General features: G+C 36.3%; 1 protein-coding gene and 1 non-coding gene across 2 annotated transcripts in view; one reads left to right on the top strand and one right to left on the bottom strand.

The window, feature by feature from the left end:
- The window catches only part of kntc1 (kinetochore associated 1), a 160,274-nt gene that overhangs the window by 45,202 nt on the left and 95,303 nt on the right, over window positions 1-19,769 (top strand). Inside the window, exons 28-35 of the mRNA XM_073065544.1 lie at window positions 10,450-10,553; window positions 11,608-11,710; window positions 12,097-12,231; window positions 14,171-14,287; window positions 15,039-15,111; window positions 15,189-15,256; window positions 15,932-16,236; window positions 18,306-18,478. Of these exons, the coding sequence (XP_072921645.1) occupies window positions 10,450-10,553; window positions 11,608-11,710; window positions 12,097-12,231; window positions 14,171-14,287; window positions 15,039-15,111; window positions 15,189-15,256; window positions 15,932-16,236; window positions 18,306-18,478 (1,078 nt within the window). The remainder of the gene's footprint in view (window positions 1-10,449; window positions 10,554-11,607; window positions 11,711-12,096; window positions 12,232-14,170; window positions 14,288-15,038; window positions 15,112-15,188; window positions 15,257-15,931; window positions 16,237-18,305; window positions 18,479-19,769) is intronic.
- On the bottom strand, window positions 10,173-10,299 carry LOC140739053 (U6atac minor spliceosomal RNA). The gene has a single exon (XR_012101561.1). It is a non-coding gene; the product is annotated as a U6atac minor spliceosomal RNA (small nuclear RNA).

The following is a 19,769-nucleotide window of genomic DNA, read 5'->3' as shown; positions in this document are numbered from 1 at the left end:
CCACCCGTGGCAACAAATTCCATAGATTCACCACCCTCTGGCTAAAAAAACTTTTTCACATCTCTGTTCTGAATAGGTGCTCTGCAATCCTCAAGTTGTGTCCTCTCGTATTAGACTCCTCCACCATGGGAAACAACTTTGCCACATCCACTCTGTCCATGCCTTTCAACATTCGAAATGTTTCTATGAGGACCCCCCTCATTCTTCTAAACTCCAAGGAGTACAGTCCAAGAGCGGTCAAACGTTCCTCATATGTTAACCCTCTCATTCCCAGAATCATTCTAGTGAATCTTCTCTGAACCCTCTACAATGTCAGCACATCCTTTCTTAAATAAGGAGCCCAAAACTGCACACAGTATTCCAAGTGAGGTCTTACCAGTGCCTTATAGAGCCTCAACATCATACCCCTGCTCCTATACTCTATTCCTCTAGAAGTGAATGCCAACATTGCATTCGCCTTCTTCACCATCGACTCAACCTGGAGGTTAACCTTAAGGGTATCCTGCACGAGGACTCCCAAGTCCCGTTGCATCTCAGAATTTTGAATTCTCTTCCTATTTAAATAATGGTCTGCCCGTTTATTTCTTCTACCAAAATGTATGACCGTACACTTTCCAACATTGTAATTTATTTGCCACTTCTTTGCCTATTCCCCCAATCTATCCAAGTCTCTCTGCAGACTATGTTTCCTCAGCACTACTGGCCCCTCCACCTATCTTTGTATCATCAGCAAACTTAGCCACAAAGCCATCTATTCCATAATCCAAATCGTTGATATACAACATAAAGAGAAGCGGCCCCAACACAGACCCCTGTGGAACACCACTGGTAACCGGCAGCCAACCAGAATGGGATCCCTTTATTCCCACTCTCTGTTTCCTGCCAATCAACCAATGCTCTATCCACGTATGTAACTTACTTGTAATTCCATGGGCTCTTATCTTGTTTAGCAGCCTCATGTGTGGCACCTTGTCATTTTCATTTTATTTTTAGAATCTTTTTATTGGTACATAATCTTCTACAGCTATAAAATGATACAAAACTTCAACGAATTAATATGTATACAATTAATAAAGCTGAAGAAAAAAAGCTGATTGTAATATACAAAAATGGAAAAACATTTTTTTTATATATAAGGAAAAGATGGAAAAAAAAGAACCCCGTCTAACTAAGAAAAAAACCCCACTGACTACAAAAAAAGGGGGAAAAAACCATTAGGAATCAACCCCCCCCCTCCCCCCCTGGAGCAATATGTCTTACCATTTTATATATATATATATATATATATATAAAGAAAAAGAGTCATCAACCACCAATTTATATTTATATTAAAAAAATTGGAAGGAAACCATATAAAATAATTCAAATTAAATGATAGTATTTGGCAAAAGACCCTCATCTTCTCTCAAAATCGAATTGGAGATCAGAAGTTCTACTTCTAATTTTTTCTAAACTGAGACATAACATTACTTGAGAGAACCATTCAATTAATGTAGGGGCAGAAGTATCTTTCCATTTTAATAAAATAGCCCTTCTTGCCAATAACGTAACAAATACATGTTGATCTGAAGATGAAATACCCTGAATATGATGCAGAACTATTCCAAATAGAACAGTCAATCTATTAGGTTGTAAATTAATTTTCAGAGCTTTAGAAATTGTAGAAAATAAAGATTTCCAAAACAATTTTAATGAAGAATGTGACCAGAACATATGTGACAAAGTAGCTACTTCAGTTTTACATCTATGGCAGTAGTATTGTCTATACTAGGAAATATTTTAGATAGTCTCTCCTTTGTTAAATAATAATGGTGAACAATTTTAAATTGAATTAAACAGTGATTGGCGCATATAGAAGAAGAATTTACGTTTTTCAAAACTCAAAGCCAATCTTCATTAACAAAGGTCATATTAAGTTCTCTCTCCCAATCTTGTTTAATCTTTAGTGATAGGTTCTCTTTTTGTAACAAAAATAAATTATAAATTCTGCTAATGGAACCTCTCACTAAAGGATTCAACTTCAAAATGGTATCCAACAATTCAGATTCTTGTAAAATCTGGAAACTTAGGTAAATATTGTTGTAAAAAGTGTCTAACCTGAAAATATTGCAGAAAATGTGTATGAGCGAGAGAATATTTGTTAATTAACTTTTCAAAAGTCATCAATCGACCATCACAAAATAAATAACATAGGAGAAAAATGGGATCGGTTATTGAAGGTTTAAATGAAAAGTTTTGATATAAAAAAAACTAGACAGCTTAAATTGTTTAAAATTTGTGATTTGGGTTGCGAAACTGAACCCAAATCCGTAGGGATTGTTTAATAACTGGGTAAAGGTATAAATTTGGAATTTTAGAGAGCTGTAAAGGTAATGGATCTCCTAATATTGAAGTTGTTTTTGTTTAAAATTGTTTAACAGCTTTTAATTCCAAATCAACCCATAGTGGTTTTTGGCTCTTGTCGAGCCAGTATAGCCAAAAGCATAATTGTCTGATATTCACAGCCCAATAATAGTCTTTAAATTAGGAAGTGTAAGTCCACCATCTTTTTTAGATTTTTGTAAATGATACTTATTAATTCTTGGTCTCTTATTATTCCAAATAAAGGAAGAAATAAGAGAGTCAGTTTGATGAAAAAATTTTTTAGTTAAAAGGACAGGTATATTTTGGAAAATATATAAAAATCTGGGTAGAATCATCATTTTCACAGCATGGATACGACCTATTAAAGAGAGAGTAAGTGGATTCCATCTGGAAAATAGTTGTTTCATGGAGTCCATTAAAGGAACTGTATTAGCTTTATAAAGATCTTTATATATTTTAGTAATTATAATACCTAAATATTTAAAAGTATTAACAATTCTAAAAGGAATATCATTATATATACCAACAGGGGCATTTAGTGGAAACAATTCACTTTTATTCAATTTAAGTTTATATCCTGAAAATTTGCCAAAATCTTTGTGTTTCCAAAAGATTAGGAATTGATTGCTCAAGATTCGAAATAAAAACCAAAAGATCATCTGCATAGAGAGAAACCTTATGTATGGTTCCATTCATAGAGATACCATGAATATTTTTAGCTTCACGTAATGTTATGGTCAAAGGCTCCAATACAAGATTAAATAATAAAGGGCTTAATGGACATCCCTGTCTAGTACCATGAGAAAGTGGAAAAAAAGACCTGCAACTATTAGTAATGACTGTGGCAATAGGATTCTTATAAATCATTTGAATCCACCTATTGAAATTATTACCAAAACCAAATTTTCTAATACAAACAAATATGGCCACTCAACTCTATCAAATACCTTTTCTGCGTCGAGAGAGATAACACATTGAGGTTGCTTAGATAATAGTGAATATATAATGTTCATCAATCTCTGAACATTGGAGAAAGAATAACGGCCTTTAATAAAGCCCGTTTGATCCATAGAGATGATTTTAGTTAAAATATTTTCCAAGCGGTTAGCCATTATCTTAGAGAGAATTTTTGCATCCACGTTTAATGGCGAAATAGGTCTATATGATGAACATTCAACAGGATCTTTATCTTTTTTAAGAATAAAGGAAATAGATGCTTCATAAAAAAAAAAGGTAAATTACCTTTCTCAAAGGATTCATGAAATATTTCCAAAAGATACAGAGAAAGTAATCTTTCAAATTTTTTGTAAGATCCCACTGAATAACCATCATGTCCAGGAGCTTTACGTGATTGCATTAATAAAGTAATTTTCTGAGTTTCATGCTCGGTAATTGGAACATCAAGCATCTGTTGATCTTCAACAGAAATTTGTGGAAATTTAATCTTGTGTTTTTAAAAAAAAAAGCCTTCATTTTGGAGGAATCTGCAGGAAATTGAGATCTATAAAGATCAGAATAAAAATCTTGAAGTATTATTAATATCCTCATGGTTACTTGCTATATCTCCATTATTCTTACGAATCTTTAAAATTTGTCTTTTAGCTCTAGCTGCTCTTAATTGGGAAGCTAAGAGCTTATTATTTTTATCCCCAAAAATATAAAACTGACTTTTCAATTTAAGCAAATATCCTTCAATAGGATATGTTAGTAATAAATTATACTGTGATTGTAATTCTACTCTTCTTTTAAATGAATCAACATTTGGAGAGATTGCATTGATGTTATCCAATTCTTTAATTTATTTAGCGATTTTATCTAATTCCATTCTTCTTTGTTTCTTAAGTTTAGCTATATACAAAATAATTTGACTACGTAAATAAGCTTTTAATATATCCCAAATTACTAACCTTGAGACATTTTCCGTATTATTAAAGAGAAAAAACTCTTATCTGAGTTTCAATAAACTTTGTAACAAGTGTCCTGGAAAACGCCAAAATGGTCTGGTAGAAGCAACATCTTTCAGTTCAAATACCAAGTTTGAAGGAGCATGATCAGAGATAGTAATCGCATCATACTCACATTTCTGAACATTAAATAAAAGTCGAGGGTCAACTATAAAATAGTCGATTTTCGAATATTTATTATGAACATGTGAGAAGAAAGAGTATTCTCTATCACTAGGGTGCATATGCCTCCAGATTTCAATTAAACCATAATCAGTTAAAAAGGAATTAATAAGTGATGCAGAACGATTAGGGAGTTGATGTTTGGATGATGACTTATCCATTAAAGGATTTAAACAAGTATTAAAATCATCACCCATTAATAACGTATATTCATTTAAATCAGGTAATAGAGCAAAGATAGCTTTAAAAATGAGGGATCATCAACATTTGGTCCATAAATATTAACCAAAACCATTTTCCTATTATAAATTATTCCCTTAACAATCAAAAATCTACCATTAATATCGGCTATAATATCCTCCTGATTAAAAGGGATATTGGAATCAATAAAAATAGAGACACCTCTAGTTTTACTCTGGGAGTTTGCATGAAGCTGAGAATCTTTCCAAAATTTAAAAAAATTGATTTTTATCACATAACCTGATGTGTGTCTCTTGAGCAAAGATTATATCAGGCTGGAATCCTGATGTTTAAATGTTTTCTTATGCTTAATAGAATGATTCCAACCACGGACGTTCCAAGTTAAAACATTTAACTGTTTAGATATCATCATGAAACTTGGTATCTAAAAAGAGTAGTTAGACGCATGTCAGGATAAGGTAGTCGAAAATGGCGGAGATGAACAACAATAAAAATAATTTGCATATGCTCCAGGATTCCATAATGGGGATAAAAAAAAGAAAAAAAATCCACCCAAACTACAAACCCCAGAAGTAAGTCGATATCAATCGACGCAAACCCCAAGAAAAGCATAGATGCAAATACAAATTCTGCCTACCTAAGTAATAAAAAAAAATGAAAAAAGTAATCTGTCTCCCTCTACTGAACATAAAACTCATTACAGTCGACATATATCTCAATATAATTAACTTGGAAGGGAAGTGTTTTTCTTGTAAAACAAAATTACCTTCAATTTTGAAAGTAACCTTCATAATATTAGTTAAGAGAAGAAAAACACATCCAAAACAATTCTTGGAATATTTGCACAAAAGAAAAACAATTGCCATCTTTAAATTATTCAATCTATCTTTAAAACACAAGGAAATCCAAATAATTACTTAAAAGATCTTTACAACAATGTACGGAACAAAAAAAAAGCAATTAGTTCATTTAAATGCTGCAGGAAAAAAAATTCTAAATGGTTCAAATTTATCTACAGTCTATCAACAATTCTCCCGCTCTGTCATCCGAGGTTAAAACCATCCAAACCAGTCTTTTTTAGAGATAAAAATACATTTTAAGGTAAAGACTTTCTGTAACCATCAAATCTTCCAATTTCATTACTCTACGCTACAAGAGAATCAAACCATTATAAATCATTCAAACTTCAGGCTTCAGACTCATCATCAGATTCATCAGGTAAAGAGTTAATAAAACACGATGCTTCGGCTGGGTCATCAAAAATACGAGCTCCAGACTTTTTGACAAAAAGCCTTAATTTAGCTGGATATTGGAGCAATTGAAAAAGCTTTTTTTGATATGCTAATTTCATGGCCGATGCAAATTCAGCACACTTCTTAACAATTTCACGTGGAAAATCTTCAAAAAAGCGAACCTCCGAACCTTGAAACTGAAACAGCCTTTGATTTTTCGCAAGCTTAATAATGCGGTCTCCGTCTCTGTCTCTGAAATGAAGAAAATGCACAACAATATGTCTGTTTTTACCTTGATCCAAGAGTTTTAAAGTACCGATTCTGTGAGCCATTTCAATATCTGGAGGTTGTGAACAAACCTCCAGAAATAAAGACTGAAACATTTTTGCAAAATAATCCAGTGTGTCGGCCAATTCTGATTTCTCTTTTAATCCAACAATTCGAATATTATTCCGACATGACCGAGCTTCCAGATCAACGATCCGTTGTTGAGCTTTTTCCAAATGAGAAGAAAGGTCAGCAGCATTTCGATTAACTTCTTTAAGATTAAGGCTCAGAGTCAATTTTTCCTTCAAATTTCTCTTTTAATTGAGTTATTTCAATGCCGATATTGCTGTTTTGAGATTCTAATCTCTTCACCCAGGGGTGTTCCTCCGAGAGTTTGTCAGCTTTTTTAGGCTTTCCATTACCTGGGTCCAGATTTCTTTTGGCGCTTCTTAGAGTAGCCATAGTTATAACCGTTATTCTACAGATCCGACTGAGTAAAGTTGAAATTTCAAAGTTTAAGTTAGAAAAGGGAGAGATTAAAGGCGGACATAAAGAAACTATGTCTTACATGTCCGTGTGCGGAGGGCAGAGTCACCTTGTCAAAGGCTTTCTGAAAATCCAAATACACAACATCCACTGCATCTTCCTTGTCTAGCCTACTTGTAATTTCCTCAAAAAATTGCACTAGGTTTGTCAGGCAGGATTTTCCTTTAAGGAAACCATGCTGAGCTCTGCCTATCTTGTCATATGCCTCCAGGTACTCTGTAACCTCATCCTTGACAATCGACTCCAAAAACTTCCCAACCACCGATGTCAAGCTGACAGGTCTATAGTTTCCTTTTTGCTTCCTTGCCCCCTTCTTAAATAGTGGAGTAACATTTGCAATCTTCCAGTCCTCCAGAACCAGGCCAGAATCTATCGATTTTTGAAAGATCATTGCTAATGCCTCCGCAATCTCAACTGCTACTTCCTTCAGAACACGAGAGTGCATTCCATCTGTTCCAGGAGATTTATCTACCCTTGGACTATTCAGCTTCCTGAGTACTTTCTCTGTCGTAATTGTGACTGCGCATATTTCTCTTCCCTGACACCCTTGAATGTCCGGTATATTGCTGATGTCTTCCTCAGTGAAGACTGATGTGAAATACTCGTTCAGTTCCTCCGTCATCTCCTTATCTCCCATTACAGTTTCTCCAGCATCATTTTCTATTGGTCCTATATCTACTCTCACCTGTCTTTTACTCTTTATATACTTGAAAAAGCTTTTAGTATCCTCTTTGATATTATTTGCTAGCTTCCTTTCATAGTTCATCTTTTCCCTCTTAATGACCTTAGTTTCCTTTTGTAAGTTTTTAAAAACCTCCCAATCCTCTGTTTTCCCATTAATTTTTGCTTCCTTGTATGCCCTCTGCTTTGCTTTTACTTTGGCTTTGACTTCTCTTGTCAGCCATGGTTGCATCCTTTTTCCATTCGAAAATTTCTTCTTCTTTGGAATATATCTGTCTTGCACCTTCCTCACTTCTCGCATAAACTCCAGCCACTGCTGCTCTGCCGTCCTTCCCGCTAGTGTCCCTTTCCAGTCAACCTTGGCCAGTTCCTCTCTCATGCCACTGTAATTTTCTTTACTCCACTAAAATACCGACACATCGGATTTCGGCTTCTCTTTCTCAAATTTCCAGTGAACTCAATGGTGTTGTGATCACTGCCTTCTAACAGTTCCTTCACTTCCATCTCTCTAATCACCTCTGGTTCATTACACAGTACCCAATCCAGTACAGCCGATCCCCTAGTGGGCTCAATAACAAGCTGTTCTAAAAAGCAATCTCGTAGACATTCTACAAGTTTTCTCTCTCTTGAGATCCAATGCCGACCTGATTTTCCCAATCCACTCGCATGTTAAAATCCACTACAATTATCATAACACTGCCCTTCTGGCAAGCCTTTTCTATTTCCTGTTGTAATTTGTAGTCCACATCACTGCAGCTGTTTGGAGGCCTGTAGATAACTGCCATCAGGGTCCTTTTACCCCTGCGATTTCTTAGGTCAACCCATAAAGATTCTGTACCTTCCAATCCTATGTCATCTCTTTCTAATGATTTAACATAATTTCTTACCATTAAAGCCATGCCACCCCCTCTGCGTACCTGCCTATCCTTCCGATACACTGTGTATCCTTGGACGTTCAGCTCCCAGAGACATGCATCCTTTAGCCACGTCTCAGTGATGGCCACAATATCATACCTGCCAATCTGTAACTGTACAACAAGTCATCCACCTTATTCCTTATGCTGCGTGCATTTAAGTATAACACCTTAAGTCCAGTATTTGGTACTGTTTGCATTGATTGCACTGCAACTCATCCCAATGGCTGCAAATTTGCTCCATCACCTGCCTGTCCTTCCTGACATCCTTACTGCTCACTACCTTAGATCTATTTCTGTTTTCCCTCTCCTCCGCTCCATCATTCCAGTTCCCATCCCCCTGCCAAATTAGTTTAAACCCTCCCTAACAGCTCTATTAAACCTTCCTGCCAGGATATTGTTTCCCCCTAGAATTCAAGTGTAACCTGTCCTTTTTGTACAGGTTACTCCTGCCCCAAAAGAGGTCCCAATGATCCAGAAACTTGAATCCCTGCCCCCGCTCCAATCCCTCAGCCACGCATTTATCCTCCACCTCGTTCCATTCCTACTCTCACTGTCACAGGCAGTAATCCCGAGATTACTACCTTTGCGGTCCTTCTTCTCACCTGCCTTCCTACTTCCCTATATTCTCCTTTCAGGACCTCTTCCCTTTTCCTACCTATGTCATTGGTACCTTTATGTACCACGACCTCTGGCTCCTCACCCTCCTACTTCAGGATATCTTGGACACGATTTGAAACATCCTGGACCCTGGCACCAGGGAGGCAAACTACCATCTGGGTCTCCTGATTGTGTCCACAGAATCGCCGATCTGACCCCCTAACTATCGAGTCCCCTATTACTACTGTTTGGAGGCCTGTCAGTAACTGCCATCAGGGTCCTTTTACCTCTGCGATTTCTTAGCTCAACCCATAAAGATTCTGTACCTTCAATACCATTTTGTGTATTGTGAACATTTTGGGGCCCCTTTTTAGGAAAGGATGTACTGACATTGAAGAGGGTCCAGAGGAGGTTTATGAATTATCCTGGGAATGAAAGGGTTAACATATGAGGAGTGCTTGATGGCTCTGGGCTTGTACTCGATGGTGTTTGAAAGAGTTAGATGGAATCTCTGAAAAGTACTGAGTTAGAGTGGGTGAAGTGAGGATGTTTCTATTGGTGGGAGAGTCCAGGATCAGAGGGCACTTCCCCAAGTAGAACAGGGTCCCAACCTTTTTTATGCCATGGACCTCTACCATTAACTGAGTGGTCTGTGGAACCCTGATTGTGAACCCCTGGAATAGAAGGAAGTCCCTCTAGAACATATGGGGAGGATTTTTTTTAGTCACTGGATATATTTTAAGCAAATTTGACATGTTCTTGTATAATAACCTATCAAAGGTTAGGAGGAGAAGGCAGGAAAATATGGTTGAGAAGGGAAAATCAATTAGCCATTAACAAATGGTGGAGTAGAATCGTTGAGCCTTATTTTGCTCCTGTGTCTTATGGTCTCTCCTTCACCTTTCAGCCCAGTTTGGTGACACATTTAAAATTAATGTAGGTGTGCTACAAATGTCTGTTAGTGTAAAGCTACAGGATCTGATAAAAGTGAATTTAACCCCTTAGTTCATTGTGTATGTTACACTCTTGGGTTTGGTGAATTGATGCTGTCATTTGACTTGTGAAAGGTTGCTTGCCTGAGGCTCTCCACAAAGTATAATCTGATTTTGAGCCCATATGAAAATTTTTTCCAGGATTAGTAGGATATTTAGTGTATTTAAATATCGAGCATTGCTGCCTCTTCTAGTGACCCCAGTAAGACTTGGGAATGGTGGGCCCCACTATCTTTTTTTTCTATTTATTAAATATTAAAATTAGATGCCACTAAGTAGATGGCAATGCCTTAACCATTTGTGTGTTGTAAGGCCACTAGGGCCCCTTCCATCCTTATCAAGGGGAGTGCTAACCTTCTCTCCTTTCATACAACACTCCCCACTATCTTCTTGGTGACATTTTTTGAGGGGAGGAGCAGACAGAATATTTTGAGAGGGATAGGATGTTGGAATAAAGCTAAGTATTCTTATTTGTTAAAAATATAACACATTTCTCAATCTTTGTGGTAATGATATTCCTTCCTAGTTGATTTTTGATGCAGTACTTCAGATAATGTATGGAGCAGTTGTGCCCTGGAGCGATACTGTAGAACAGCTTGTCAAACAACATTTGGAAAAGAATCACCCTAAGTATGTACTCTTGATGATTCAATGAATTTAAAGTCAGTAGTTGCTTGTAAAATTCCCTTGCTGCTGAATATGAAAAATGTGTGTTTTTACCTTTATCCAAATTTGCAGGTAAAGCAATGATTCACTTATATTTCCATACTTCCCAAGTGTATAATAAGTGCTATCTTGACTCCCTATGTTTTCCCAAATGTACTACTTACAGTTGCTCTGGAGAACCCTTTTTTTTACTGCGAGTTCAAATTTGATCACTGTCTTCTTTTCGCATATGTCTTCCTAATTTTTTTTCAACTTGTACCACCATTCTGAATAGAATATAGTTTTATGAATGGTATGGTTTAACTGTGTATGTTAAATCTAATAATTCCCTTTATCCAGTTTTAAGTACTTCAAATGTAAAGAATCTAAATAATTTACTTGGAAGTAGACCATGCTATCTATGGTGTCTTAGTGAACTCTTCACTGCAATCGGCTAACTCTGTGATGCACCATCAATAACTCTCGGAGACGGGAGGTGAACGATAGGCTAGTATTAGCTGCAAGAGACCACCACACAACATCCTGGAGACTGAGGGAGGAGCAGTGCCTCCAATCGCCTTTATACAGGGGTCTGTGGGAGGAGCCACAGGAGCAGTCAGCAGAGGGGCGTGTCCAGACAGGTATATGTAGTTCACCACACTCCATTTAGGACCAAACACTTGGAAAGTTTGAGGAAATTTTAACTAAACTAACAATAATGTATTGCTAACCCAGAGTTTATTATTAGTAAACCAATTATGGAAAGTAAAAATGGTTGTAGCAAACAGGAAAAGTTTTGACAGTGATTATTCTGGAACACTCTGGAGCATAATTTTGAAATATCTCAAATCACTTAATTTGGTCAAAGCCTGTATGCATTCAGACTTGATTTGAACTTCAGCATTTCAGTCTCCTCTCATTATTAACTAATTGTCATTATGTCCATGTTTAAGTTCATGTTCAAGTCAGTGAGTTCATGAAGTAGTTTCCAGTTGAAAAAATATGAAAGCTAATAAATGACTTGCGATGCTGTTACCAGGGTGAAGTTGCTGCAAGAAAGCTACAGGCTTATGGAGATGAAGAAATTATTAAGAGGATATGGAATACGGAACTTTGACATGTTTAGTAACCACAAAATAATGGTAGGATAATAAGTTTAATACATTGTTCACATGATATATTATTAGCACACAGAACAGCAATAAATAAGTTGTAATTGTGTTTTGGATTCCAAGATCAAATATCAACTGGACTTAAATTAATTATTCTGCTTTTATTATAAAGATCACCGTAAAATCTTAACATTTAACATTTTTCAGTCCTTCAGTCTTCAAGTATTGAACTGTCTGAATTTCTGTATGTTCCTATTTATGTAACTTGCCTACATTTTTGTGGTTCTAGCTTGTGTGTTGTTAAAAGAACAACTAATTGCTGCCACACACTGTTGTGTCCTTGGTATTTATTTTATGTAAATTGAAATATAACCTTGACTGTATATAATTTGTGTTAATCACTTTTTTTTGAGCAGTGGCTGATAAAGTTCATCTTGAAACAAGACCTGCCATCGTCGTTGGATGATGCTTTGAAGGTAGTTCATGCACACAAACTAAACCCAGTTGAAGTTTACTTTCTTCATTCAAAGCATCTGATATTGAACAACAAGGTAGGCATTTGTTAATACCTACATAAAGTGAGGTTGAAAGGGGTGTTAGGGTGTTCAGTAAGCATCTATAAGTTTTGTGTTCTCCCTAAATCTTATCAAGATATATTAAATCAATAACAGAAGTTCTCATATAAGAACTTAAAATTTCCTTGGTGATCGTTGAACTTGTCTCAGAAATCTTGTGTTACATAAGGGTATTGTGAGTAATGATTCCCTCTGAAGAGAACTTGTAACTCCCAATAAATTTGACATATTGTACAATTTGATTCTTATCAAATAGTGGCAGTCCAGTAAAATTCCAATAATCTGCTAAACAGTTATTCAGAAATCATTGTGGTTAGGCACCTATCTCACTAGGTGATGATTGCAGCCTTCCTCATCCACTCACTGGGATCCTGGTTGCCACAAGCATAATCCACTTGCTGGGGTCCTGGATCACATGTATTCTTTAGCATGTCAGGTCACTGAAAAGTTATCATTTTACTCTGTAACATCTGTTTAAACTTTTGGATTATTGGTAGAGATAACATCAAATACTCCAGAAAATCATCCGATCTAGCATCTTGGAAGTCCCAATTATGCCGTATTAATGGAGTTTTTCTGCTTTTCCTATTTTGAGATGGAAAAGGAATATTTTGTGCGCCCCCCTGCCGGGCCTGGTCTGGTCTGCTGTTGGGCGCGTGGCCTGGTAATCTGACGGACGGATGCCACGCTCTCCCTCTTGGCTTTCCACAGCACGTCTGCCTGGACCGCCACCTTCCGGGAGTCGCTGAAATCTGTGTCGGCCAGCAGCAGATGTATGTCCTCGGGCAGTTGCTCTAGGAACGCTTGCTCGAACATGAGGCAGGGCTTGTGTCCGTCAGCTAGGGCCAGCATCTCATTCATCAATGCTGACGGCAGCCTGTCTCCCAAACCGTCCAGGTGAAGCAGGCGGGAACCCCGCTCACGCCGTGAGAGGCCAAAGGTCCCAATGAGCAGCGCTTTGAATGCTTCATATTTGCCTTCTTCCGGGGGCGACTGTATGAAATCCTCAACCTGGACGGCTGTCTCCTGGTCAAGGGCGCTCACCACTTGGTAGTAACGCGTGGAATCAGAGGATATCTGCTGAATCTGGAACTGGGCTTCTGCTTAGCTAAACCACATGCGTGGTCGCAGTGTCCAGAAAGTCGGCAGTTTTAGCAAAACTGCGTGAACAGATGAAGAGTCCGTCATCTTTGGTCCAAATCCCGTTTGGACTGTCGGGGTCACCAATGTAGCGATGTACTACATACAGAGCTAGAGACGACACGTAGTCGGTAAGCCGTTTCGAGACTAGTTTATTCAAACTTCGCGGTGCTGGCATTTAATCCCTAGCACCTGCCCTCTCCGGGCAGAAATGACGTCAGAGGTGCATTACCAAAGTCTCTCCCCGCGCGCTGGCTATTTGTGAGCCGGTTCACCTGCGCAGAAAGTGGGTCGCCACAATGTCTCGGATACTAAAATTTTGTTCTTTTTGAAAACAGAAAATAAATCCTCCAAGTGCCATAGTGAATCTTAAATATGAACACAGCATTGATGACAAAAGTTTGAAAGAAATGTTGGAAAACATGAAGCAAGGATGGTGGTTGGCAGCAGGCCCAGATAGAATGGCATAATTATTACAATAAGGTGTTGACCAGTTCATTCTTAGGGTATATTATGATCTATAAAGATTTAACCATTTGTAAACATTATGAGAAAATGCAATATTATGTATATTTTAAATGAAGATTTTTCTTCATCTCACTTGGCTAAGCATACTTAAACTTTTAAGTATCTAATAGATTTTAAATCCATATCTAATTTGTCTCTATTTACTTTGCTATTTGTGCTTTATGTGGCTGTATCTCACAAGATTAATCTACAGTAGTCTTTGAAATTTAAAGTTTAAAAAAAAAGAAAACCTCTTTTTCTCCTCTAGGCAGATGACTGCCTCAATTTGCTGAAGTCTCTTTCATTGAAGGAAGCTGAGACTGCTGTAATGCGTTTAAGCATTTGGGCACAGCTGGAAATTGAAAACTATCCTGATAATCCTGAGGTAAAATTATGAATGCACTTACTTCAGAAACATCACCTTGTGATTTTAATTGGTGAAATTAAATGGATTTTATTTATAGTCAGAACAGTAATGAAAAAAGTCCAAATCAAATTATTTTTTCTTTTGCCTCCATCCCTTTTCAGCCCTCTTCTCCTCCCCTCACCCTTACCCCCCCCCCCCCCCACCCCCTGGCGAATATTGGCTCCTTGTTAGCAATAACCATCATTTGAAACCACACATAGTCGATCATTTTTCAATATGAACCTTGATGCTGGACATTAGCAACAATTTTCACCATGAAACAATTGATTAAAGTTTTAACTTTTTGAAGATGTCACTTAACTTCCATGACTGAAAAGGATTGCCATTTAATGATAAAGAGGCTAACTCACAGCTGATTTTTATCAAAGCTGAAGTTGATTGTAACATCCCCAACTCCGATTCTGACCCACCCTTTCACGTGTAGTGTATCTATTCATAAAATCCATTCTAGAATGTAAAATAGAAATAATCGCTTTACTGATGTAATGCATTTAAAATATTTTTCAAATTAAGCATTCAGAAAAATTTTAATTGCAAAAAAGTGAGAACTGTTGTAATTATAAAAGTTTTGATAATTGGAGGAAAAGATGCATCATTTTAATTAACTGTAGATAACCAAGAAATTGACATTTTTTTTCTTGTAAGCAGGGACTTGAGGGTAAAATAATGCATAATTTCTGTTTATGACTTGATGTTATTTATGTTTCAGTTGGAAAAGCATCTGGTGTTGGTTGCAAAATCAGTTGTGGAGATTATTAAATTTTTACAAAGGAATCAAAAGGGTAAATTTTTTGAATTATTTCTAGACATTCCTGATTGCATTTTGCTTGAAGTTGACATATTGTTTTTGTTTTTATAGACAACACTTTACAAAAGGAAGAAATTGAAAACCTCTTAAATAAATTTGAAGCATTTGTGGATTTTCAGGTAATTATTAAGTAAAAATATTGAAGACATATGTTAAATATTTGTCACTTTGTATATTGAAATTAAAATATATTTGAAATTCTTTACCAAATTTCACATGGACTTTTCAAACAAAACTGTCCATAATTCAGCAAATATCACTTAGTAAACACTGGTTGACTTCTATAGAAAGAAATTTAAATATGTTACTGAAAATTGATTTGTTTCACAAACTCTGGAACTTGTACTTTGCACAGTGGTAATTTGTCTTTCTAGTAGTTCCTAAATCGTAGTAATAAACAAAGAGGATGAAAATTGTGTTTCTGAGGATGTCCTTTCATATCAGCAGGATATTTAATAGTGGAAGGGAATTGGGTAGTGTAAAGAATAAAGAAATTATGAACAGCATAATAGTTGTCAGATAGTCTATTGAAAAGGAAATGGGAAAAGCACTGAAACGTGCCAGGAACGCTGCTATATCCACCGAAACAAACAAGTTTTGACTTTTGGCATAGTATTTTTATTCAAATCATTGGAGTTCTCATGGTGCAGCTTTCTCTACTGCTGCACTGAGGTATCAATTTTTATAAACTGCTAAAGGTTTTGAATTAGTGTATCATGGGTTGTTTCTCCACTGCCTAGCACTCATACTTGAAGCTACAACTTATGTATTTTAGTGCTTTAAATTTTTTAAAGAATATTGTTGGTCTACAGGAATATTTTGAGGGATTCATTTCACTGAAGGATTACGAAGATCCGAAAATGCTATTGCAGTTGTTCAATGGACAAATTCAAGCTTATTCAAGTACTTGGTCTAATTCAAACACAAGAAGAGATGTAGATCATGACACTAGTTCAAGCATCAATGCAAAGACTTCTAGAGAAATGAAGCTTCATAAACTATCCCTCCTATTTCAAAGCTCAAAGCAAGAGGTGGTATCAGAGCTTGCTATGAGGTCACTTGATGGTGGGAATATAAATCAGGCTGTAAAAATTTGCAGGTAGGAATGTGGAAATTTTGACATGAATTTTATTTATTTATTGGTCTAATGAATTTTACCAAGAAATAGGAGTGGTGTTGGGCATTCTGCTCTGACCAGTTTGCTGTTTATCTCATCTTCTCTTTGTACATTTATCTTAGTATTAGATGGATTTTTAGCTTCCATCAATCACTTGGGTATAGTCACAAAATACTAAATGTAGTTTGATAGAATTGTACAGCAGGGAAATAAGCCCTTTTAGCTTGCTTTATCCATAAGAATATGATACAGATCAATGCTAATCTAAATTTTTTGTATTATGCCATATCCTTCAGTGCTCTTCCTATTTAAGTACCTGGCCAAATGCATTTTAACTGTTATAATTATATCTGCCTCTACCGCCATTGGCAGTTCATATAAGATAACCAACACCATGAGTGTGTGTGTATATTTCCCTAGCCCCCAGATCTTTAAATGTCTCTACTCTTACCTTAAACTGTGCCCTCTAGTTCGGGATTCCCTTGCCCTAGGAAAAGGTCTGACTGTTTATCCTGTCTATGTCCCTCTGCAGTCACGGGGAAAAGTACAAATTCCTTAGGAATGGTGCTGGAATTTAACTCTGAACTCCAGAATAGCCTGAGCTGTAATAGCATCATTTTAACGGCTATGCTACCTTAGCACCCATGGTATATAAATATAGGTTTTATAAACCTAGGTTTAAAAGGTCACAAATCAGATTTCTACATTCCAATGAGAAAAACCGTAAAGACTGGGATCAATCCTTTTAGCTACAACTTTCTATTCCTACCAGCATCTTGATCAATCTCTTCTACACTCTCTCCATTGCTGCCACATCTTTCCTGTAGTGTAACTATATACTGTACAGTACTACAAATGCAGTTTAACCAGTGTTTTGCATGCCTGCAACATGACATCCCAACTCTTATACTCAGTGCCTTAGCCTGTAAAGCATGCCAAATGCTGCTATCTTTATCTGAACTACCTGTATCACCACTTTCAGGAAGCTATGGACTTGCATTGTCATTGACCCTCTGTACGTCAACTCTCCTACAGTGTCCTACTTGGATTTAACTTCCCAAACTGCATTAGTTCACATTTGTCTAGATTAAATTCTATCTTCCTGTTCTGCCCTACTTTCCAGTTGATTCCTCTATATCCTTAGATGTCCTTCCCCACTATCTACAGCATCAGGTTTTGTTCCATCTGCAGACTTGGTAATCAGTCAACCTGGTCTTATTATAAACAAGATTCCAGCAGCATGCAACTTGTTACAGACTTCCAGCCAGGAAAATGCACTCTATCTCTACCCTTTGCCTTGTATCTCTAAGCTAACTTTGGACCAGCCTACCATGTGGGGCCTTGTCAAAAGTCTTCCTGAAGTTCATTAAAACACAATTTGCCACTGGACCTTCCAGCCAAGGGAAATATCCCTGCATTCACACTGTCATACCTTTAATGGATGGTTAATTCATTAATTCAATTAAGTCATCTTATCATTCTTCTAAACTAGGGGATTTAGAGGAATATAGAAAATCAAGTTAAACTGGCAAATATTCAGCAGAAAAGGTAGCATCCAGTAGAACTAGTCTGATTCTGACGACAAATTTTCAGGTCAAAATTCTCTGTTTGCACATTTCCAGCATCCATAATACTTTGCGTATTTTGGGAATGTAGCCTAGTCTGGTCTATCTCTCCTCAGTTGGTTGATTCCTCACCATTCCAGGAATCAGCTTTGTATATTTCCATTTTAGGCAAGTGCATTATTCCTTGGATTAGGACACCAATACTGTTTTTTCTATTGTTCTTCAATGCTTTTGGTTTTATTAATGCTGTTCCCACATTTAACTCTATGATTCATATATAGAACTATTCAAAATCGTTCTGAATATCAGTATTTCTCAGTCCTCCAGAATTTAAAAAATAGCTTGCACAATCTGTTGACTTTTGAAAAGTATTATTTTTGGTCAGGTGGATTAGTGAAGAAATGGTAGAAGGTATGATTTTGTTAGAAAAGTGTAATTAACAGTGCAAATATTTTATTTTCTCACTTATTTCCTTTTCTATTTTAGTGACCTTTATAAAGAGCACAAATCTGTTCAGACTGGCCAAGTATTATTTCATGTGGCACAGAAAATGTGTCACATGTTGGAAGCAAATGTTCCGATGATAGTTCCAACTGGAATGAACTTGCCTGCTGTTATTTATGAATTAGCTTGCCAAGCTGTCACTATTTGCAGCACAGGTAGTTTCTTACTGAAAAGTTGAGCTTCACCTATATTGGGATCTAATTTTCATATTTAAGTTGCATTTGTCTTTTGAATTTCTTCTACTTTATTTTCTGGGTATATGAGGATTAAATACATTGTTTTTCTTCTGATTTAGTAGAGGAAATTATGAAACTTTGAAAATATTTTAAAAAATTTTGTAGCAAATGCTATTGTGTAAATTTATTTCAGGAATGGAAACTTGCAATGTTACTAAAACTAGGGGATTATTAATAGATGTTATGGATATAAAAATCAGTTTATTTCATTTTTTGTAATGTTCAAGGCCACTGCCTCTGTATTTTAATAGGCAAACGAGAGAAATAATTTGATGATTGTGACTTAGAGGAGATTTAGTATTATCATTTGTAATGGTAGTGACTATATTTTGCCATTTAATACAAACAATCCTTAATATTAATGTATTTTGACATTTTAATCTGGGTAGGACATTTTTCAAAGAATCTCCACCACATCTTAATTTTTTTTTTGTATTTAGTGAAATATTTTTAGCATTCCCAGTTGTAAATAAATTAAGAAATTGTGGAGAAGAAACAAAATCTCCTACTTCTGCTGTTAAAAATAAAAATTAAATTCAGTGTCTGTTTGGCACCAAAGTTAATTGTAAAGTGATGTAAAACAAGTGAAGTTCTGTGGTATTTTATCCCAGACATAACCAGAAAAATTAATTCTGCCCCAGTTAAGTAGCAATGAATTATTTCATATTGCAGTATTATTTTAGAAACTGAACCTCAACATAGATTATTTTAAGCATGTGTGGGATTATTTTACCCAAATTGTGGCTGTCCTTTGAAAGATACCAGCAGTGAAAATGAATCGGTAAATAAAGCTAGTTGAATGAGTCGGTACCTTTACTGGATGCAGTGGTTGGCTGAAGTTGTTCTCTCTGGAGGGGTGATTTAAAGAAGTCACAATTATAAATTAAAGGGAGGGAAAATTAAGTGTGACATGAAGAATTTTCTTTAAATGTAGTGTGAGATTGGAGTCTCGAATGCCTGCAAACTTCATGGGCACTGTTGTGACCTTCAAGAGGGAATTAGATTTTAAAAAATGGAGGAGGAGGAAAAAAATGGAAAGCTACACAAATAGACCAGATGGACTGCACCCCAAAGTTCTGAAAAAGGAGGCTGTGGAGATTGTAGTAATGATCTTTCAAAAATCACTAGATTCTGGCATGGACTGGAAAATTGCAAATGTCAGTTCCTTCTTCAAAAGGGGAGGAAGGCAGAAGAAAGGAAATTATAGGGC

This window comes from Hemitrygon akajei, chromosome 14 (assembly GCF_048418815.1).
Source record: "Hemitrygon akajei chromosome 14, sHemAka1.3, whole genome shotgun sequence".
In the NCBI taxonomy this organism is placed as follows: domain Eukaryota; kingdom Metazoa; phylum Chordata; class Chondrichthyes; order Myliobatiformes; family Dasyatidae; genus Hemitrygon; species Hemitrygon akajei.
The sequence above is the reverse complement of the archived record's forward strand: the minus strand, read 5'-3'. Positions and strand labels throughout refer to the sequence as shown.